This window comes from Lepidochelys kempii, chromosome 25, assembly GCF_965140265.1.
Source record: "Lepidochelys kempii isolate rLepKem1 chromosome 25, rLepKem1.hap2, whole genome shotgun sequence".
NCBI lineage: Eukaryota > Metazoa > Chordata > Testudines > Cheloniidae > Lepidochelys > Lepidochelys kempii.
In genome coordinates, this window is record NC_133280.1 from 6,593,800 (window position 1) to 6,617,380 (window position 23,581).

Here is a 23,581-nt window from a genome sequence, read left to right on the forward strand (position 1 = left end):
CTAAACTAACCCAGCTTTTTCAATCTTCCCTCATAGGTCATGTTTTCTAGACCTTTAATCATTTTTGTTGCTCATCTCTGGACTTTCTCAATTTGTCCACATCTTTCCTGAAATGTGGTGCCCAGAACTGGACTCAATACTCCAGCTGTGACCAAATCAGTGCGGAGTAGAGCGAAAGAATTACTTCTCGTGTCTTGCTTACAATGCTCCTGCTAATACATCCCAGAATGATGTTTGCTTTTTTTTGCAACAGCGTTACACTGTTGACTCATATTTAGCCTGTGATCCACTATGACCCCCCCCCAGATCCCTTTCCGCAGTACTCCTTCCTAGACAGTCATTTCCCATTTTGTATGTGTGCAACCGATTGTTCCTTCCTAAGTGGTGTATTTTGCATTTGTCCTTATTGAATTTCATCCTATTTACTTCAGACTATTTCTGCAGTTTGTCCAGATCATTTTGAATTGTAATCCTGTCCTCCAAAGCACTTGCAACCCCTCCCAGCTTGGTATTGTCCGCAAACTTTATAAGTGTACTCTCTATGCCATTATCTAAATCCTGATGAGATATTGAACAGAACCGGACCCAGAACCGATCCCTGCGGGACCCCACTCGTTATGCCCTTCCAGCATGACTGTGAACCACTGATAACTACTCTCTGGAAACGATTTTCCAACCAGTTATGCCCCCACTTTATAGTAGCTCCATCTAGGTTGTACTTCCGTAGTTTGTTTCTGAGAAGGTCATGCGAGACAGGATCAAAAGCCTTACTAAAGTCAAGATATACTACATTTACCGCTTCCGCTCCTATCCACAAGGCTTGTTACCCTGTCAAAGAAAGCTATCAAGTTGGTTGACATGAATTGTTATTGACAAATCCATACTGACAGTTATTTATCACCTTATTATCCTCTAGGTGTTTGAAAATTGATTGCTTAATTATTTGCTCCGTTATCTTTCCGGGTACAGAAGTTAAAATGATTGGTCTGTAATTCCCCGGGTTGTCCTTATTTCCCTTTTTATAGATGGACACTATATTTGCCCTTTCCCAGTCTTCCAGAATGTCTCCTGTCTTCCATAACTTTTCAAAGATATTTGCTAATGGCTCAGAAATCTCCTCAGTCAGTTCCTTGAGTATTCTAGTATGCATTTCATCAGGCCTCGGTGATTTGAAGACATCTAACTTGTCTAAGAAATTTTTGACTTGTTCTTTTCCTATTTTAGACTCTGATCCTACCTCATTTTCACTGACATTCACTATGTTAGACGTCCAATCGCCACCAACCTTCTTGCTGAAAACCAAAACAAATAAGTTGTGACGGCCTCGGTCACAGAGACCCCCTGGGGACTGTCACCTGATGTGCTGAAACTACCTCTGAGCCAGTTTTCTTTGCCAGCTTGGGACTCCAGAACCCTGCTTTGTTGATCCAGACACACTAGCCTGCTGCAATATAGACCCAGGGTCTGAACCACACCCTCAAAGCTGCAGACTAAACTGAAAACAGCTCAGCAAGTACTCCTGTCTCCAGCACCCCAGACACCCAGCTCCCAATGGGATCCAAACTCCAAATAAATCCGTTTTACTCTGTATAAAGCTTATATAGGGTAAACTCATAAATTGTCTGCCCTCTATAACACTGATAGAGGGATATGCACAGCTGTCTACTCTCCCATGTATTAATCACTTACTCTGGGTTAATTAATAAACAAAAGTGATTTTATTAAGTATAAAAAGTGGGATTTAAGTGGTTCCAAGTAATAACAGACAAAGCAAAGTAAGTTACCAAGCAAAATAAAACAAAACATGCAAGTCTAAGCTCAATACATTAAGAAACTGAATACAGGTAAATCTCACCCTTAGAGATGTTCCAATAAGCTTGTTTCACAGACTAGACTCCTTCCTAGCCTGGGCCCAATCCTTTGCCCGGTGCAGTCCTTGTTAGCTCCAGCTCAGATGGTAACTAGGGGATTTCTCATGACTGGCAGCCCCCTTTGTTCTGTTCCACCCCCTTTTATATCTTTGGCACAAGGCGGGAATCCTTTGTCTCTCTCTGGGTTCCCACCCCTCCTTCTCAATGGAAAAGCACCAGGTTTAAGATGGATTCCAGTATCAGGTGACGTGGTCACATGTCCTGTGAGACCCCAAGCCTCCACTCATCCTGGCCTGAATCACACAAACGCAGGAAGGCTTGCAAGTAAACAGAGCCATTTACAACCAACTGTCCGAGTTAATGGGAGCCATCAAGATTCTAAACCACCATTAATGGCCCACACTTTGCATAATTACAATAGGACTTCAGAGTTATACTTCATATTTCTAGTTTTAGACACAAGAATGATACATACATACAAATAGGATGACCACACTTAGTAGATTATAAGCTTTGTAATTATACCTTACAAGAGACCTTTTGCATGAAGCACATTTCAGTTACATTATATTCACACTCATTAGCATATTTCCATAAAACATATGGAGAGCTCGCATGCCAGTTGAGAGTGGACCGAGCCAGGAGGAGAAAAACTTGAACAAGGCTGTGGAGCAGGACCCAGAGGCAGAGGACAACTCGGAGGTCAGAGATGCATGAAGCCAGGAGCTCTTCTCTACCCCAGAGGAGACTAGCCAGTCACAACTGTCAGAGCTTGGTGAAGCACAAACAGGAGAGGAGGCCTCTGGTAAGTGGCTTTGATTTTGGGAATCGCTGAAGTGAGTTGTTGCAGGCAGGAGGGATGCAGAAAGCAGGCTTGTGTCTATATGATGCGCATACCACCATATGCCTAGTCTAAGCAGTGGAACAGGGTGTTGATTGACTCCCTCACTTCACGGGAATCTGCCTCAGAGATCTCCACGAAACTCTCATGGAGATACTGGGCAATCCGCTGCCGCAGGTTCTTTGGCAGAGCTGCTCTGTTTCTTGCCCCATTAAGGGTAACTTTTCCACACCACTCTGCCGTTGCTGTGGGGGTGGACCATTGCTGCACACAGGTGAGCTGCATAAGGGCCAGGGCAGAAGCCGCAGTCTTGGAGAAGACCCTCCCTTGATTCCTTGCTCACCCTCAGCAGCGAGATATCTTCCATAATGAACACAGTCTGTGGAAAATGTGGGGACAGTAATGATTATAAGCCCCCCCCGCCCCCCCCCCACCATGCTGGCTCTCCCCAAGAGCCATGTGCCCAGTGTACAGTACGGTCCCAGAACACTGATTTCCCTTTCCCCTTTCCCCTCCGGTACACAAATCTCTAACTGGCCCGGGACCCCACCTCCTCCTGGGATCCTCCCTTCCCCCATCCCCCAAAGCGCTAATGTGTTTTTTTGTTTGTCGCTTTCCTCCGGTTGTTGTTTTCTAATAAAATAAGTGTTTTGGTTTGAAAGCAATCTTTATTCCATTAACGGAAAGCAAACAGAGCCCTGCAAAGCAAGAGGCAATTTTCTTAAATCTTCATAGTGCATTGTCGGCACCAATCACAATCACCTCCTGGCATTACAAGCACTGCACTCCCAAGTATAGCAACATATATTAGTGTCGTTCAAAAGAGCTTCAAATTGCTGCCTCATCCCTGATCCTCATGGCCCCACACTGCACCCCTCTAATAGCCCTGGTCTCTGGCTGTTCAAATTCAGCCTCTAGGTGCTAAGCTTCAGCGGTCCAGCCCTGAGTGAAGCTTTCACTCTTCCCTTCACAAATATTATGGAGTGTACAGCACGTGGCTATAAGCATAGGAATATTGTCATCGGCCAGGTCCAGCCTCCCATATAGGCAGCTCCAGCGGGCCTTTAAACAGCCAAAAGCACACTCAACCATCATTCTGCCCTTGCTCAGCCTGTTGTTGAACCGCTCCTTGCTGCTGTCAAGGTGCCCAGTGTATGGCTTCATAAGCCACGGCATTAAGGGGTAGGCAGGGTCCCTCAGGATCACAATGGGCATTTCAACTTCCGCTATGGTGATCTTCTGGTCCGGGAGGAAAGTTCCTGCTTGCAGCTTCCTGAACAGCCCAGTGTTATGAAAGATGAGTTCGTCATGTGGCTTTCCGGACCAGCCTGCGTTAATGTCTGTGAAACGACCACAGTGATCCACAAGCACCTGGAGAACCACAGAGAAATACCCCTTCTCATTAATGTACTCGGTGGCTAGATGATCTGGTGCCAGAATTGGAATATGCATGCCATCTATCGCCCCTCCGCAGTTAGGGAAGCCCATTTGTGAAAAGCCAGCCACAATGTCATGCACGTTGCCCAGAATCACCGTCTTTCGGAGCAGGATGTGATTAATGGCCCTGCACACTTCTGTCAACACGAGTCCAACGGTCAACTTTCCTACTCTGAACTGGTTAGCAACCAATCGGTAGCAGTCTGGAGTATCCAGCTTCCACAGTGCAATCGCCACGTGCTTCTCCAACAACAGGGCAGCTCTCATTCTCATGTCCTTGCATTGCAGGGCTGGGGTGAGCTCATCGCACAGTCCCATGAAAGGTTTCAGAGTAGTAGCCGTGTTAGTCTGTATTCGCAAAAAGGAGTACTTGTGGCACCTTAGAGACTAACAAATTTATTTGAGCATAAGCTTTCGTGAGCTACAGCTCACTTCATCGGATGCATTCCTTTTGTTTTGAGAGCACATTCTTAATGACAGGTTTCAGAGTAACAGCCGTGTTAGTCTGTATTCGCAAAAAGAAAAGGAGGACTTGTGGCACCTTAGAGACTAACCAATTTATTTGAGCATGAGCTTTCGTGAGCTACAGCTCACTTCATCGGATGCATACCGTGGAAACTGCAGCAGACTTTATATACACACAGAGAATATGAAACAATACCTCCTCCCACCCCACTGTCCTGCTGGTAATAGCTTATCTAAAGTGATCATCAGGTTGGGCCATTTCCAGCACAAATCCAGGTTTTCTCACCCTCCACCCCCCCACACAAATTCACTCTCCTGCTGGTGATAGCTCATCCAAAGTGACAACTCTTTACACAATGTGCATGATAATCAAGTTGGGCCATTTCCTGCACAAATCCAGTGTATATAAAGTCTGCTGCAGTTTCCACAGTATGCATCCGATGAAGTGAGCTGTAGCTCACGAAAGCTCATGCTCAAATAAATTGGTTAGTCTCTAAGGTGCCACAAGTCCTCCTTTTCTTTTTGCACATTCTTAATCTTTCCCTGTTTGCTGTAGAGGATGTTGATCAGGTGATTCCGCAGTTTCTTTGAGAGCGTGTGGCACAAGCTGTCAGCACAGTCTGTGTGGTATGTAGATTGTAATGGATTTTTTACCTTCAGTCCTTTTGATATGATGTCCATCTGTTTGCATTTGGAAAGGAAGATGAAGTGAGCTGTAGCTCACAAAAGCTTATGCTCAAATAAATTTGTTAGTCTCTAAGGTGCCACAAGTCCTCCTTTTCTTTTTAGTCCCATGAAAGTGGCTTTCCTCATCTGAAAGTTCTGCAGCCACTGCTGGTCATCCCAGATGTGCATGACGAGGTGATCCCACCACACAGTGCTTGTTTCCCAAGCACAAAAGCAGTGTTCCACAGTGGTGAGCATGCCCGTGAATGCCACAAGCAATCTTGTGTCATAGCTACTACATGTGGTGAGATGTCGAACTCCTCTTGCCTTTGTAGCTTAAGGAATAACTCCACTGCTACTCCTGACGTGTTAGTGAGAGTGAGCAGCATATTGGTCAACATTGCGGGATCCATTCCTGCAGACCAAAGAGGCAGAGCACGCAGTGCACAAACCATTGAAAGATGGTGCCAAATGCAGACGGAAGCACAGAGATTGCTGGGATGCGAAGCAATGCATCACGGGGCATTCGGACAGGAGCCAGGATGCTCCACGACCCCCTCTGCCTTCTCACAACTCTTAGAGGCAGAATAGGAAGAGATGCTCTGTGGGATAGCCGCCCAGAGCGCACCACTCTGAATAGCGCTGCAAATGCTGCAAGTGTGAACATGCTACTGTGCAGGCAGCTGACAGTGTGAACACACAACAGAGGTTTCCCTTCAGCGCTCTCTGAGCGGCGATGTAAATTCTGGCGTTGTAACTCTGCCAGTGTAGACATACCCTCAGGGTCTCCAGGCACAACTGAAATACCATTAGTAAATAATTATAAGGAATCATTAATAAGGGGGAAATCTTCATGGGAACTATGGGGACTTACTTCTCAGTTCCAGAGATTGTTCAGGATCTAAGCTTGAACAACTCATGCCAATAAAGACAGAAAACTTGTGCAGGGTGCATAAGTGATGGAGTTTCTTCTCCTCTCCTACCCAGATAGCACAGGTTTCCAGCATCTGGACTCAGAGAAGGTGGACCTATAAATGAAAAAAAACCCAACAACAATCTGGGTTTGTGCCCCTTGGGGTTGCTTTATGACATGTCAAAAAGGCCTGAAAAAAAATTCCCCCTGTACCAAGAACCATGGTTTTTTTTTTCTGCTTGTTTCTTTCACTAGAAATCCAGATCTTGTCTCCTCCACTTTTCCTGATAAACTCCACAGAAGACCAAAGAACATATGACATAAGAGATGCTGTGCAATTAAACCAAAATTAAGATGATGTATTCAGGCTGTTTAAAACTCTTTTGTGAACTCCTGGCCCTACTGAAGTCAAAAGGAGCTTTGCCATTGACTTCACTGGAGCCAGAATTTCACCCTTTATCTTTTGTTTGCTTACGACTGATTTAACTCAAAAAGCTGCATACACTGCTGGGAGAAAAGAACTCTTTGTCCAGTTCTGCTCACCCCCATCTTCCTCAGTTAAGGGCTGTCTTGTGGGCTGTAGCTCAGCATTGTAAATTGCAGGTGGTGGGATGCACCCACTACACTTCTTTCTTTCATCCAGTCTTTCAGAATGTAAACCTCACATTTTGTCCTCTCTGCCTGGTGGCTGCCCCACAGTAAAAAGGAGACCTTTGCTGCTTCCAATGGACAGAGAAATGCAAGAGCAGCCTTTGGTTTTCCATCTTCCTCTGCCTTTCAGTGGTTTTATGAATCTCCAGAAAGAGGCAACAAATACCAATCACCTAATGCTATCTGCTGGCATGTCCATAACTTAGATATGGATCCCACCTTGATAAGAGTCAAGATTGCCGATGCCTGGCCACTGTCATTTTTTTTTTTTTGAGGCATTGCGGCCGAGATAAATGTCACCAGTGAACACCAGACTTTATATTCTTCGGGTGAATTCCTGTCCCCATTTCCATGGCAAAGCTCCCACTAACTTCAACAGGGTCAGGATTTCACTCTTGATATTTCTAAGCAGGAAAATATTTTTTTAAAAAACTCTCTGGATTTCTTTCTCCATCATTTATCAGGAGTTTTGTGCTACTTGGTGGTTTCCTTAAAGCCCTAGCTCCTGGAGTCCTGTGATTGCAAGAGAATCTCAGCTCTGCTTAAAATAGGACTCATTAAAAAAATCAGAAGGCAAATAAAGACCCTAATTTTTTTTTTTTTAGACATCTCACAATTTTCAGGCACCCAGCTTGTGACTTTTAAATGGTTGGAGTTGGCTGGTGATATTGTTACTCCTAGGCACCCCTTCTCCCCTCAACCAATCCCCCCAGGTTATCCCCTATCGCTGTAAACCTACTTGTCATCCCTCCAAACCAACCCCCTCCAGCTGCTAGCTCTCCCCCAAACCACCCCCATGCACTGACTCTCTCCCAAACAGCCCTCAGCTTCCCCCTTCTGCCCCAAACCAACCCCTCAGCCACCCCTCTCCCCACCAAACCAACTCCCCCAGCCACTGCCTATTCGCCCCAGGGACTCCCTATCCCCCAGTTACTCACTCTCCTCCCAAACCACCCTGTCTCCTTAGTTACCCCCTCCCCCCAAATCAACCCCCTGGTACCCCCTAACCCCCCTCTCCCCCAAACCACCCCTAGCCTCCCGGTTACCCCCTCTCCCCCCAAACCAACCCGCTGGTATCCCCTAGCCCCCCTCTCCCCCAAACCACCCCTAGCCCTCCAGTTACCACCCTCACCCCCAAACCACCCCCAGTCCCTTTGGTTACCCCCTCTCCCCCCAAACCAACCCCCTGGCACCCCCATCCTCCTGGTTACCCCCTCTCTCCCAAACCTCACCCTAGCCCCCCACTCCACCAAACCAACCCCCTAGCCCCCCCACCCCCATCCCCTTGGTTACCCCCTCTCCCCCCAAACCAACCCCCTGGCACCCCCATCCTCCTGGTTACCCCCTCTCCTCCAAGTAACCCCTAGCCCCCCCAGTTACACCCCCCTGACCCCCCAAACCAACCCCCTGGCACCCCCATCCTCCTGGTTACCCCCCGCCCCCAAACCGCCCCCCGGCGACCCCCTGCCCCCACCAGCGCCCCGCCCGGGCCCCGCGGGTTCCCCGCTCTCTGTGACGCGCCGCGGGGCTGGAACGCGGCCGGGCCGGGCCGGGCCGGGCCGGGCGGCGATGGGGGCGGCCCGGCGGCTGCTCGGCCTGTGGCTGGCGGCGGCGCTGGCGCTGGGCGCGGCCCGGGGCTGCCTGCACTGCGACCCCGCCTTCGCCGCCCGCTTCGCCTCCTACCGGCCCCGCCTCAGCCGCAAGGCCTGGGGGCTCGGGGACGTGCCGGCCGCGGGGCGGCTGCTGCGGGGCTGGGCCGGGGACACGGTGCGGGGGCTGCGCCTCAGCATCCCCGCCGAGATCCGTGAGTGACCCGGGACCCCCCCCCGCGCCGCCCCAGCTCCTCCCCGCATCCACCCCGGGACCCCCCCCGCATCGACCCCCCCCGCCGCCCCAGCTCCTCCCCGCATCGACCCTGGACCGCCCCCCCGCCGGCCTCCTCCCCGCATCGACTCCGGGACCGCCCCCGCATCGACCCCCCCCGCCGCCCCAGCTCCTCCCCGCATCGACCCTGGACCGCCCCCCCGCCGGCCTCCTCCCCGCATCGACCCCGGGACCCCCCCCCCCGCCGGCCTCCTCCCCCCATCGACCCCGGGACCCCCCCCCGCCGGCCTCCTCCCCGCATCGACCCCGGGACCGCCCCCCGCCGGCCTCCTCCCCCCATCGATCCCGGGACCCCACCCCGGCGCCGAGTGACACTCCCAGGCACAGTCCCCTCAGACATCCCTCCTCCGAAATCCCAGATCGATTCCAGGAGAGTGTCCCCGGGAGCCCTCCCCAACCTGCCCACCTTCTGAGGTCCCAGAGAGAGGGGGTTCCTCTCAGCCACCCTGGGATCCAAGAGTGACACCCCAAAGCACAGCCCCCCAGAAGGGAGAGCCCTTGCGAGCCCTCCGGGCACCCTGAGAAAGCAAGGGTCCAGGCACCATCCTTCCTTCCTAGGCCTTCAGTGAGAAAGGCCCCATGCCTAGGCTCTCAAGATAGGAACCCCCTGTGGCCACTTGGCTTTATGCACTGAGATCAATAAGTGCCTCTCAGATCCTCTAGAGCAGGGGTTCTCAAACTGCGGGCCGCGACCCAATCCTGTAAGGCACCGGGTCACAGCGGCTCTGGTCAGCACTGCCGACTGGGCCGTGTAACATCCCATCGGTGGTGCTGCCCGGCTAAGGCAGGCTAGTCCCTACCCTGTTCCGACACCGCGCTGCACCCTGGAAGCGGCCAGCAGCAGGTCCGGCTCCTAGGTGGGGGGCCACAGGGTTCTGCGCACTCCCGCTGCCTCGAACACCGGCTTTGCGCGCCCACTGGCCAGGAGCTGCGGGTGACAGCCGCGCGGAGCTCAGCTTGTGCTCCTTCCGCCTTGGAGCTGAACCTGCTGCTGGCCACTTCCGGGGCACAGCGCGGTCCACGGTGCCTCTGCACCCCCACTGCGCCGCTGGCCGGGAGCCGCCTGAGGTAAGCCCCAACCCCATGCCCTAATCCCCTGCCCCAGCCCTGAGTCCCTACAAACCCAGAGCCCCCTCCTGCACCCCAAACCCATCATCCCTGGCTCCAGCCCCCAAGCCTGCACCCCCAGCCCAGAGCCCCCTCCCACACCCTGAACCCCCCATTCCCGTCCCCACCCCACAGCCCTCACCCCTGCACCCCAACCTTTGCCCCAGCCCTGAGCCCCGCCCACACCCCAACCCCCTCATCCCCAGCTCCGTTGGGTCACCGGCATCAACGATTTTCTTCAACTGGGTTGCGAGAAAAAAAGTTTGAAAACCAATGCTCTAGAGAGGAAAGAGACCCTCTAGACACTTCCAGAGGTGCTGGAACAATTTGAATAGTGGGGGTGCTGAAAGTCATTGAACCAAACTGTAAACCCTGTATATAATGGAAACCACTTCAAGCTTCACCCCCAGCCCCCCTAGTTACAGAACCTATGGACATCTCCCATAGGCAACTGTTCAGCCTCCCTCCCCCCATCAGTGAGCAGCCCTATCTGACTGCATAGGGGCTCAGTATTGCCAACCCCATGTGTTCCAGAATTATAATTCAGATCCCCAAAAGTATGAGATTGGCATAAAAATTGAGGGTTTTTTTGAAGAATAATAAATGCTAGGTAGGTTCTTTTTATTTGCCATTAGGGGAGTCACGTTGTCAAGATTTTCTCCCCAACCAGAAAGGCTAGAGATTTACTTTTAAAAAAAAAAAGAGAAGCAAAAAGAAGAAAGCTGTGATTCTCTTCCTATCCCAGGACTCCAGAAGCTGGGGCTTTAAGAAAAAGACAAAATCTCATGCCAGATGGCAACACTGGGGAGGATAATCCTATAATCCTTCCATGGTTCAGAATATCTTGATTGTAGTAAGGCTTTTGACACAGCCCCTAGTGACATTTTCATAAGGGAAATGTGGTCTAGATAAAATTCCTATAAAGTGGGTGCATAACTGGTTAAAAGACCATACTCAAAGAGTAGTGATCAAACTGGAAGGACGTATCTAGTGGGGTCCCACAGGTGTGTCCTTGGTCCAGTACTATTCAGTATTTTCTTTCATGACTTGAATAATGGAGTGGAGAAGATGCTTCTAAAATTTGTGGTTGACACCAAGAGGAGAGGGTTCGTAGAATTTTGGAAGGCAGGATTAGAATTCAAAACAAGCTTGACAAATCAGAGAATTGGTCTGAACTCAACAAGATGAAATTCAGTAAGGACAATTGCGAAGTAATACGCTTAGGAAGGAAAAATCAAACGCACAACTACAAAATGGAGAATAACTGCCTAGGTGGTAATACTGCTGAAAAGGATCTGGGGTTATAATGGATCACAAATGGAATGAGAGTCAACAATGTGATACAACTGCTAAAAAGGCTAGTGGGGACCCAGGAATTGAACCCAGGTCTCCTAAATCCCAGTCCAATGGTCTACCCCAGATGGTGCCCAACCTTATTACACAGGAGGGCCACATAAACCTAAGCACAACCTTGTGTGGGTCAAACAGATTCTACATATATTAATAAGATTTAAAGTAATCTGTATTGATTTATATTTTACGTTCAGCTTGTTTCGTATCTATTTAGATATATTGTTTCTATGTCTATTTACACACTTGTATAAACTAAATTATGACAAAACGCTAATAAATTGGCTGTTACTATATTGTGTTGAAGCAGGCTGTGGGCCTTATGAAATGCTCTGGTTGGCCATGCACGGCCTGTGGGCCGCAGGTTGGCACCACAATCTACTCAATAGGCCACACTACCTAAAAAAGTCCCTTTTGAAAGATCCTGGGTGGGAAAAGATCCGTATCTGTCTCTTAGGAAGAAAGAAAAAAACAAACCCCAAAACTGAACTGACAATGGAGGTTGTGAAAAACCACGTCAACATTTTACACGGCATGTGAACTTCTGAAGTTTTGCTGATGGGACTTTAAATGAAGGAGATTCTGAAACAAACCGAGGAATTTTAAATATCTCATTGAAAAGTGACAAAAACTCTTCTTATATGACTGGAATACTTAAAAATCCTGACCTTAAAATTTACTCCAGACTAGTGAGATCTAGCAGGAAGTTATGTTATTTGGAGATAATCTATGTTATTCCAAGGTGTGTGGAAGGGTAGGATGAGTAGCCATCACATGAAGCTATGATAAGGAAAACGCAGGGTACACTCCCAATCTATCTATGCACTGTGGAATTTAAGCTCCATAGCCCAGATCCTCAAAGGTATTTAGGTTCCTAGCTTCTACTGATGTAATGGAAATTAGAAGTCTACATACCTTTGAACAGTGGCTCTCAGCCTTTCCAGACGACTGTACCCCTTTCAGGAGTCTCGTTTGTCTTGCGTACCCCCAAGTTTCACCTCACTTAAACACTACTTGCCTACAAAATCAGACATAAAAATACAAAAGTGTCACAGGACGCTATTACTGAGAAATTGCTGATGTTCTCATTTTTGCCATATAATTATAAAATAAATCAACTGGAATATAAATATTGTCCTTACATTCCAAAGTATAGTACACATGCAGACAATGACTTTTTTGTACTGCTCTGAAATTTTAGTTTGTGCTGGCTTGGCTCGTGCTAGTAGCCTGTTGTAAAACTAGGCAAATCTCTAGATGAGTTGATGTACCCCCTAGAAGAGCTCTGTGTACCCCCAGGGGTATGTGTACCCCTGGTCGATATCCACTGCCTTTGGAGATCTGAGCCCATGACTCTTGAGGCTGTAATCTTCTGCTGCACAGAATGAACAAGACAATCAGGGCCTACGGTTCTACTTTTTGATGTATGTTTGTTTCATTTTAATCTCACTTCCCTTCCTCCCCATGTCCCATTCAGTTCATTTGCCATCATGCGTGTCAGTCTTTCCTATTCCAACCACTGGTACCTTGGACGTTAATTCAAGGAGCAGATGAACAACTCTTGAGAGAGAAGATTGTTTTTGTTTTACCTTGCCCCTTAGGCTTTTATTGTGTCTGCCCTTCGTTAACACAGATCCAACAGGAATAGTTACATGTGGAAATTTCACCGGGCTCTGCAAAGAGAGACTAGTTTACTAGGTTCGTGCCTACCTGTTAGGTTTGCTCCCTTTGGGGTACCTGGCACTGGCTGCTGTCGGTAGACAGGATGCTGGGCTGGATGGACCTTTGGTCTGACCCAGTGTGCCCGTTCTTATGTTCTTAAAAGTTGGGAATCTGTTAAATGCTTTTGAGCTTGACGAATTGTAGCATGCAGAGCATTTCTATTTTAAATTGAGCTTTTAACGTTACTTCCCAGGGACCGCTCCACTGTCATTTTCATTTCTTTGGAATCAGAAAAGGTTGGTTATTCTTCGGAATCTTAATTAATTAAAATAGGATGATATTGTTAGAATACCGTGTTGCCACAGCCAGGTAATGGCCTCCTGCTGCTAAAGAATTTCCCAGGTGAAAATGAGCCATGTTAAAAATACAAAGCAAAACCACATTTTCTAAGTCAGAGGTGGTAATTCTATGAAAATATTCCTGATCACTTGTCTTTATTTCTGTAATGGTCTCTGTGTTTGTCATTTCATTTGCATTCTGACTGGCTTAGATATCTTTAATTCAGCCAATGCTGTGTTCATAAAAACAGTGTTACCAGCTGCCATGATATTTGCTGTTCTTGTTCAAAGCGTCAGTTCCTGGGGTCGTATGAATATGGGAGAATCTCTGCTTTCACTTTTGGTGGTTTTTTAAAAGTATGTTCCTAGCCCTTGTGGTTGTATAAATGTGTTCCGGGGTACCCTAAAGGCTCACAAAATAAGGCAAATAAAAAAACCACAAATGTATTATTTTAAAAAAAATCTCATGATTCTTAGGTGCCTCACTCCAGATTTTTTGAACGCTTGGGATTGACAGTGCTGGAAAAGTGAAGGGTTTGTCTGAAAACCAACTTGCTGTAGTTTCAAAGTGAAACTGATTCCAGTACAGAGAACTCACACAAGGCTGTTCAAATCACATAAGCCCCAAATGCAGCATTTAAATGGGTTTCAGATGGAGAACTTTTAAACAATGTTTCTAGATTCTGTAGCCTGCACCACGGTCACTTTGAACAGAAATTTCATGGATCGTGCCAAAGTGCTCAATATTTCTAGTGACCTCAAGGCATTCCTTTTCTCTCTTCTACATTCCCAGCTCTGGATAAGCTGCATGAAATTGCAGCCAAAGTGTACGAAAAACTTGACGTCATGTTGAGTGGGAAAACGTACCAACCAGGTAAGTTAGTTGACTTGCAAAAAGGGGGATGCGTCGGCCAGAAGGGTTGGTGATGTGGGATGTCTGTTGCCTAGTGAAGAAGTGGAATGGGTCTCCATTGCAGGGCTTGCCGTTAAGTCAGGAAGTGGTGATGACTATCAGCAGCTGGATGGAAAAGAATTGGGAGAAAATATATTAAAATGGAAAAAATAGACGTTGGGGCTTGATCTTGGGAGGTGTCGAATACAAAACTCCCACAGACCTCATGGGATCAGGGCCATGTTCTGTATTTAATTTCATGGGTGCCTTTTTGTTGACCAAATATAAGCATGAGTGTTATAACTTGAATGAGGATCATTTCAGTGTGAGGCTTAATGGATGAAAAAAATGGTTTTATGCCATTTTTTTAATTGATGGTGTCCAAAGACAGCCAAAGAGTGTTTTTTAAAAAAAAGTTTGTTTTTTCACCCTGGAAAGATCAGGAATACTACATCTGGTTTTGCTAGAAGACTCATGGGACTAGGTATTGATGATGCGAGGTGGGAGTTTTAAGGCACCTTTTCACAGTTATTTCTCAAGAGATTCCTTAAATAGGTTTTAGCAACAACAAAGTACGAGTTTTAAACCATCTGAATAAAAATCACTTCCCGCCCTCAATTAATCAGGTTTCACTTCTGTATTGTTTCTGATATCATAGCTTGGTCCCCCAGACATCTATACGGTCTTCTAGGAAAACAAGATGACAAAATATTCATTTCCAATGTTAAAAGGAAGCAGGAATTCCCCCCTTTTTATTTTTAAAACTTTTAAGGTTTAAAAGATTCATCATAAAGAGCGACAAATCCAGTTTGTGCAGGTCACCTTTAATACAGATCCAAGGCAATGCAGAAATATTTGCCATACTGGGATTACTGGAGATGTAATAAATTATTATTGTAATTTACCGTAAATTATATATTAGCCTGCAGTAAAGTTCTATTTTTATTATTATTGTAGTATGGTAGCGCATAGACACCACACTCACGGACCTGGGCCCAGCGTGCTCGACACTACACAAACACAGACTGAAAAGACAGCCCTGCCCCTAAGAGCTGACAGGCAGACAGATGGAGAAGAGTAAGGAAACAATAAGACAATATTGGTCACTTTTGTACTCTCACTTAACAGGATCGCTAAAAGTGACAGATTAATTGAAACAAAACAAAGTGAAGTTCTGCCAACGTTGTCATTATTTCACTAGCTTTGTAAGCGTCCTGAGAAAGACACAGCTTTCTTTCAGTGGCCAAGGATAAAAGCGTAGCAGAAATGCGAGGTACTTTGCTTAGGATCTGGATGGATGGCTAAAAGCCATGAGGGGAATGAGGCCCTGATTCTGCCACCATGTGTGCACTCAACTTCTATAATCTCCCTGAAGTCAATGGGAATACTCACAGGCATAAATGTTTGCAGAATTGGGTGCTAATTTACTATACCAAGTAAGTGTAGAATATTTTTCCCCATAGGATCTGACAGAAGCAAACCTAGTCTGCAGTGCTGTGAATTCCAGTTAAAGCCTGCACTTTTGGGGAGAGAATCCAAATTTCTTAGGCCCACTTTCACTCAGTAATGTTTTTCATGTCCCGGTGGTGATGTGCATGTCGGGAGTTACAGATGTTACAAACCTGTTTAAATGATGGCCCGAGAGTGAGCTGAGTGCTCCCTTGTTGTCTAGAGGCACTTTCTGATGAGCTCTAAAAAGCTGGCAGAATAACTAAAGGGAAAGAAAGTGAGCTAGAGTCAGTCATATTGATCCAGGAATGAAGCTGAATTATAGCCAGGAATATGTGAGCCCCGGAGCTCTAACATGATTAGGGCCCTACCAAATTCACAATCCATTTTGGTCAATTTCATGGTCAGAGGATTTAAAAAATGGTAAGTGTCTTGATTTCTGCTATTTAAATCTAAAATTTCAGGGTGTTGTAATTGCTGGGGTCCTGACCCAAAAAGGAGTTGTGGGGGGAGAGGTCACAAGGTTATGGTGGGGGGGGGGCTGCGGTTCTGCTACCCTTACTTCTGCGCTGCTGCTGTTGGCGGTGCTGCCTCGGAGCCGGGCGGCTGGAGAGCCGCGGCTGCTGGCCGGGAGCCCAGCTCTGAAGGCAGATCTGACTTCTGCGCTGCTCCCTGCAGAGCTGGGCCCTCAGTCAGCAGCCCCCACTCTCCGGCCGCCCAGCTCTGTGGGCAGCAGCGCAGACGTAAGGGTGGCCTGGGATGGGATTTCGCGGTCCGTGATGCGTTTTTCATGGCCGTGAATTCGGTAGGGCCCTACGTATGATTTAACATGTATGTTGTCGTAGCACTTACCTGCTAAGCAGGTCAGAACCCTACTGCATTAGGTGCCATCCACACCTAGTAAATAACAGTCCCTGCCCCAAACAGCTTACATCTCTCTCTTTTGAAGGTGTTCTCCCTCAGCTCTTGCAGTCCATTTTCCAGAACCAGATCCAGACGCTACAGAGAGCCATCATTGAAAGTGAGCCTTTCCTCTGGGCGTGCCATGCCCTCAGCGTTGGTTTCTGTTGGTAGCACCTGTAGCTGCGGTAAAGAGGGAGTAGAAAAAAGGGCAAAGGGCGAAGTTGAACACGGGGAAACTGTAGGGTTCACGAGTGTTGTGAAGGGAGGAGGCTGGGGTCAAAGGAGTGTTGACATGAGGCTGTCAGGGCAAGGGCCCGGTGGGAAGGTTTTATCAGACAGTGAGGGCAATTTCAGAGCAAGAGTTCCTGGAGCGCGGTGGGGAAGGGGCAGGATGGCACACAGTATCTGTGAATCGCTGAGTGGGCTGGGGACAGAGGAGCCGTCAGGGCAGGACGGGACTCAGCAAGTCCACAGAAGATCATGGGGCCTAGAAGAGAGGTCTCATCCTGGACCGCGGGGGAGAGATTTCTGAGTAGGCCGGGGATGGTCTCCAGCTTTGCGGTAGGGCTAAGGGGAAGCAGAGCTGCACTTTGAATTGCCTGCCTGACACCACGAGAAGTGAGGGCGTTACAGTGTTTGAGGGAAGGGGATAAATAAGATCATGGGCAGAGTAGCAGGTCCTGCTTTTCACACCAGCGAGCACGGAGGAAGCATTGCCCAGTGGTTAGGGCACGAACTGGGGACTTGGGAAACCCAGGTTCAATTCTCTGCTCTGCCACAAACTTCCTTTGTGACCTTGGAGAAGTCACTTAGCCTCCGGGCCACAGTTTCCTTTCTGTGCAGCAGGGATAGTAGCACTGCTCCACATGGGGGGTGGGGGTGGGTGCGGGAAGGATATAGCAAAGAGTATGAGGCACTCAGGTGCTGCCGTGAGGAGGGCCAGATAAGTACAGTTGATGGTGTCTTTAGCGCCTGTTGTTAATGGCGAGCAGTTGAAACAAGGTCTCTTTAACCCTGATGAACTCTCCCTGCGTTCCCTAGGCAGACTGGAGTGTGAACGTCACTGTGGTAAGTCAGGGGGGTTTGTGGGGTTCATTGTTAATGGTTTAGGTCTGTAGTTCTCAGCTCTTTCCACCTTGCAGCCCCCCCTTCCAGTTAGCCATGTGGGGAAGGCAGGGAGGGTGTGACCCCAGACACCTCTTCCAGGCCCTGTTTTGAGACCCCTGATCTAGACCCAAAAGTATGACAGTGAATCCACCCGAGTAAGCGGGGGGGGGGGGGGATGTCCTGGTCCCATTAAAGTTAAAGGCAGAACTCCCATGGGCTTCACGGGGGCGGGGGGGCTGGGATTTCACCCCCAACATATAATCTCTGCTGTTCCAGCAGCGGCCATATGTTACTGCAGATATGGCTAACAGGCGACTTCCCCACTCTTGTATGTTACAGGAATCTTTAGATATGACGCTGTCTCCTGCCTGACTTGTAACTTCTCCAGACCAGCTTGCTTTGGCTATAACTGCGAGTAGGGAGCACGTCTTTATATGGAGTGTGTGTGTGTTTGTGTTTGTGAGAGAGAGAGCGCTGCCCTGTTGCTGTGCTATCCCCAGGAGAGGGCGGAGGAAACATGTCTTCTTTAAAGAGAATAGATTATTAACAGGGCTGTTGATTAACCAGGTGGCTCCTCTTCCCCCACTATAAGAGAAACCTACAAAAAGTCCTTACCTCACCCCTCTAACCATCTACCTATCCACAGGTGTGTTCAAACCTTCCCTTTCATCAACAGGTCATCAGAAGAATGGGAAGCAGCCTTGAAAGGCCTTTTCGATTACATGTAAGTGTCAGCTCAGTGTTCGGCTTTCCAGGATCTGTCACTAAGGCCGTGTCTACACTAGGAGAAAGGGGTTAAAAACACATCTTCCTAGTGAAGACAAGGCCTCATGGATTGTGTTGGTTTAGGTTTTTAGTTCGTTACACAGGGTTTTTAATCAGCTTTCCAAATACAATACAAGGCTCTGATCCCGCAACCTTTACTCACATGAGTAACCCTCTTAACTTGCATGGGACCTGTTTGAACTTGAGCAGATCGTTTAGAAAAACATCCACTCCTGCTTGAAAGATTGCCAGTGGTGGAGAATGAAAACCCTAACCAGCAGGGTTCAGCAGTTTGGGGGAAATGCACCGGGGTGGGGGAGGACCCAGATTTAAGAGCTACTTTGACCCTCATCTAACAGAGGGTGGGCGTCGAAGGGGGTGGGGATGCCGTTCTGGTTTCTGCTTGCAGCATATGCATGGAGTGCAGCGATGCAGCTTTGGCTGCTTACCTGCCCTCGCGCCAAGAAAGCAGAGCCATGCACTGATGGCTTGAGGACAGGGGGAGAAAATGATGGCCCCCTAAATGGAATGATGTCGTTACCTTAAAACCCTGCGTGGCTCTGAGATGGGAGCAGAGAGGCAGCAACCCTGTTCAGATACTTTTGCAGGGGAGGAAAGATGTTGAAAGCACCATGCCTAAGAAAGCACAGAGCTTCCTGCCCAGGAGCTGCCCGCCCCACAGCACATGCTGGGCCGGTGTCTTCTGTCCCTGCAGCGATAGCTGCACTGGCGTGGAAGGCTCTGGGTTTCCTCTTCTGGAGCACGAGAATGACAGTGTTAGTTTAACATTTGCTGCTGGAAACCTTTGCCCAGGTTCAGAGCTCTGCTCCACTGGCTGCTACGGAGGCCTGACTTGGCAGCCATCAGTGCAGTATTGGGTTGTCTGTGTACTGCATCCCGCCCAGCCCTTCCACACTGTGCTCACTCGCGCACACGCTGGGCTGACTCAGACCCCGTCGATAAGGTTGAGTCCCAGAGCGAGGGTGAGGCGAGAACCCACCATTCGACAGCTGGGGGATCCCTGACATTCCCATTTCACTGTGTTTCTTCTTTTTCAGAAACAAAATAGACCAGTAAGTGAGACATTTTTTCCTTACCACTTGGAGGGACTCCAAGACCAGGACCAGTAGCAGATATTTTCTATCTACCTCTAATATTTTCCATTCTAGTGACTCCCTGGAGGGAAATAGGGATGTGAAATGCTGCAGCCCTTTCTCTGATCCCTAGACTGATGGTGTCTACTGGGAAACTGAAGGCATCTGTGCTGCAGAAGGGCTGCTACCTTGGGGTCAGATTCTCCTTTCACTGACTGTTATAAATCCAGGGTAACTCCATTGACTGCAACTGAGTTACACCAGGACAAGTGAGAGCTGAACTGGGCCGAGCCTGGCAGTCAGGGCACCAGCCTAGGATTTTGAAGACCTGGGTTCAATTCTCTCCTTGGGTGAATCACTTCTCTCTGGCCCAGTGGGAGTCAGGGGCCTAAACAACTTTGAGGAGCAGGGCCTTAGGCCCCGGGGGGGGGGGGTAGTAGCAGGGCTCCACCTACATTGATCAGTGTCAGCTGCTGGAACAACCTGCTGGAACAACCTATTAACTCAGGGCTGCAGGCAGCCTCTTCCAGGAGCAGTGATCTGAACATGATGGCAGATTCAGCACACGTGAAGGAGAAACTCCCCAGTTTGGGGGCTCAACCCTCTGAGCCTGGATGGGAGGTGCACCCTTTCTCCTAAGCAACCCCTCTTCCAGCCCTTCCTGTGGCAATGGGGGGAGAGGTGCTGAGCTGGAGTTAACCCCTTGTTCACGAGGGACCTGGTAGTGCCCTTGCAGCCTGGCTCAGTGATGAATTCTGTATGCTTTCCCCTGAACTGAAGGCCCTCTGATCTCATGTTTTCTTCTCAGGCAATCAGCGAGGTGGATAGTTGCCTTGAGAAGGATCCCAGGCTTCCAGTGAGTGTCTGTTCTGCGCCAGTTGTTTGGGCGTCAGGGACCCAGTCCTTCAAATGGCCTCCCTGAAGGACAGATTCCTTTCACACAGCCTAGGGAGCCAGCTGCCCCGGAGAGTTACAGTTAGAATCCCATCCCATGAAGCACTCCAGGCCTGTGCCAGGCCTTGGCTGCTGAGCGCTCCTCCAGCATTGAGATACACCCAGTTCCTTAGAAGAGGAGAACTGATCCTTCAAGCGGCTAAGTGCTCTTTTCTCCTGGGCTCAGCCCTTTAACGCCCATGGATGAGAAATTAGCTGTTACTCCCACTACTAGGCATGCCACAGCTACATGCCCCGTGCGCGGCTTTGAAATTCACCTCCCCTTGCTTTGGGAAGTGGGATTAGAACCAAGCCTTTCAATCCTGCAGTGACTACTCCGCTTCTTAATTCCTATTATGACAGTGCTGTATACGGCTGGTCAGTGCAGAAGCAGCATGCTCAAGAGGGTAGGACACTGGCGGGGATTCCCAGCGAGCTACTGAGACAGCTGGGGCAAGTGACTTCTCTCTGGGACTGTTCCCCCTTCCACCCAGGGTCCATTTAGACTGTAAACTCTTCAGGACAGGGACTGTCTCTCACCATACAGCATGACGGGGCTCCACCATACTGATCTGTAATCCCAGGACAACTAGCCTCCATCCTATTCCGGCGAAAGCAAGCTAGCTTTCTGGCTCAGAGGACTGGGGGGCAGGGGTTGGGTTTTGACAGCAGGGCTCAGCTACCACCCAGCTCTCTAATAAGCATCTTTGTCTTTCAGCAATTGCACATCCACCAGGTAAGTAGGCACCAGGAAGAGGAATTGTTATTGGGCATAAACTTCCCAAAGCTTCCCATAAAGCTTCCTGCTCTTTCAGCAAAAGAGCCTCAGTGTTGAGGGGAATCCTTTCTAGGGGATGGGGATATATAAGACCTAGATTAATATTATTTCCTTCCCACCTTGCTCCTGTCTATGAAGCACGTTGCAACCATCCTTGGAAGCAGCAGGGGTACAGTTTTGTGCAACTTTTAATAACTGAGAACAGGCCAGCCTACTTTAGTATTGGGGTGGCATGGTGAATCATAGAATATCAGGGTTGGAAGGGACCCCAGAAGGTCATCTAGTCCAACCCCCTGCTCAAAGCAGGACCAATCCCCAACTAAATCATCCCAGCCAGGGCTTTGTCAAGCCTGACCTCAAAAGTCTCTTAAGGGTGGAGATTCCACCACCTCCCTAGGGAACCCATTCCAGTGCTTCACCACCCTCTTAGTGAAATAGTGTTTCCTAATATCCAACCTAGACCTCCCCTGCTGCAACTTGAGACCATTACTCCTTGTTCTGTCATTTGCCACCACTGAGAACAGCTGAGCTGCATCCTCTTTGGAACCCCCTTTCAGGTAGTTGAAAGCAGCTATCAAATCCCCCCTCATTCTTCTCTTCCGCAGACTAAACAATCCCAGTTCCCTCAACCTCTCCTCATAAATCAGAAAAGCCAGAGAACTATACACAACCCCACTGAATTATTTCAGATTTTCCTCCCTGCTTCTTCCTCGTCCCCCTTCACTGTAGGCCCTAGATTTAAGGAGGTAGAAAACAATCTTCACAAATTGGATACTTGTTGCTTTTAATAGGGACTGTGTTAAGTGTATTTCCTTCCACAGAGAGCGCACCCCTTTCACCTCCTGCAGTATTTTGTTTACTAGAAAATGATTAATCTTGAATGTTTTATTCTCCCTTCCCTACAGCCCAGCAATGCTAAACTTTAAAAGTAAGTTTGCAAATAGAGGATTTCTTATAGCTTTAAAGGGCGGGTCTGCTCTGGGGCTGTGGCTACGGTTGGCTTTTTCCTCCAGCTCTCCCTGGCCAGAAGCAGCACCGCTAAAGACAGGAGCTGGTGGCTGCCAGCGTTCTAACCATGGTGGATCTATCTGACCAGGGATAGATGAGATGGCGCAGTCCTGGTTCTGTCGGCCCTAGATGGGGGTGGCCTGGTGATACATGTTTAGCAGAACCGCTAGCGTAGACACCACGGGAAGCACACTACTGCTGCAGGTTATTGGCCTGCACAGAGCAGTGGAAGATGCAGTTTGCAGATGTTTGGGGGACAAGGATGACGACTGGGGTCCCTTGTTCAGCCTCCTGGAAGGTAGTGGTTTGTATGTGTTTTGCCATTGTTTGAGAGGCCTTAGCAGGAGTTGAAGTATAAAAATGAGTAGAAGAGAGGCCACAAAGAGGGTATTTCCTAAGGGAAAAGCGAATTAAAACTATCCAGTACGTGGAACTGGAGCCAGCAGATTTCCAAGCCTGAAAGGCAGAAGGTGGATTTAAAATGCAGAGCAGTTAGCAGAAGCCATAATCCCACACCAGCTACAGTCGTGTTCTGCTTCATCACGCTGTTTCCATTTGCCCTTGGTTGCAAATGCACAAGAGGGGGCAACAGCGTTCCTCTAACCATGGGACTGATGCCAAGGCAGGCCTGCTCCATGCTGCCACCACACCCCTCCCGCCCCCTCAAGCTCTGCCAATGCACCTCACCTGTTAATTGTGGCTCCTTTATTATATGGTGATTTTTCGTGAGTTGAGACTAGATCAAACCCTTCCCTGCTGCCCTATGGCATGTTGGAACAGAGTTCTGTTTCCTTTGCCCTCAAAACTGAAGCCACAGTAAAGATATACAAGCCTTTCTGCACTGTGGTTATGAAGGCTCCAGCCATTTGAGTGCAGCTTTCCCTTGCTCCCAGCTGGAGCATCTGTAAACAGGCCATCTTTCTCCCAGCTTGAGTTTCATTGCAGATAGCTGATTGCAGCCGTTTGCTTCAAAATGATGTTTCCTCTCCTGCCACCTCCTTTCCTGGGTACTCTGAGATTGCACTAGCAGCATTCATCACATGGACCTAGCTGTGATTTTCAGACCAGTCCAAGCGCTGATGGATTTGTTTGGTTTCTTCTACCTCCAAGGGATAAATGCCAGCATGTCTAAGACTTGGCACAACACACTTGTGAACAGGAGGACTCCTGGATGGCACAAATACAGAATCCCCCCCACCAGAGTGATAGACTGCTGAGCTGTGTTTTTTTAAATGAATATCTACTTAGAATGTATTAGCTCTAAGGAAAATTAAACATTAGAAACTATCAGTGGAGTGCTATGTTACACTTCTATACATCATCATGTTTTACACTCAACACAAAGGTGGTTTATTTAATCAAAATGCATCAAGCCACTGGACAGCAGGAAATCATTTTTTACCCAAATGCCTGCATAAAGCTTCCCTGCCACTTCAGTTGCATTAATGAGCTGCTGTATTCCACCCC

General features: G+C 48.5%; 1 protein-coding gene and 1 long non-coding RNA gene across 2 annotated transcripts; one reads left to right on the forward strand and one right to left on the reverse strand.

The window, feature by feature from the left end:
* Positions 1-1,739: 1,739 nt before the first annotated feature.
* LOC140903267 (uncharacterized) lies at positions 1,740-19,012 on the reverse strand. Its single transcript, XR_012156202.1, has 7 exons — positions 18,843-19,012; positions 16,459-16,609; positions 15,700-15,788; positions 14,053-14,203; positions 12,101-12,203; positions 6,155-6,308; positions 1,740-3,091 (listed from the first exon to the last, which is right to left on the reverse strand). It is a non-coding gene; the product is annotated as an uncharacterized lncRNA (long non-coding RNA).
* On the forward strand, positions 8,414-23,401 carry IZUMO4 (IZUMO family member 4). Its single transcript, XM_073324267.1, has 11 exons — positions 8,414-8,648; positions 13,979-14,059; positions 16,476-16,547; positions 17,471-17,497; positions 17,876-17,951; positions 18,213-18,260; positions 19,360-19,374; positions 20,204-20,251; positions 21,047-21,064; positions 22,012-22,034; positions 23,225-23,401. The coding sequence occupies exons 1-11, from the start codon at positions 8,414-8,416 to the stop codon at positions 23,329-23,331; spliced, it is 750 nt and encodes a 249-aa protein (XP_073180368.1). The 3' UTR covers positions 23,332-23,401.
* The last annotated feature ends 180 nt before the right edge of the window (positions 23,402-23,581 follow it).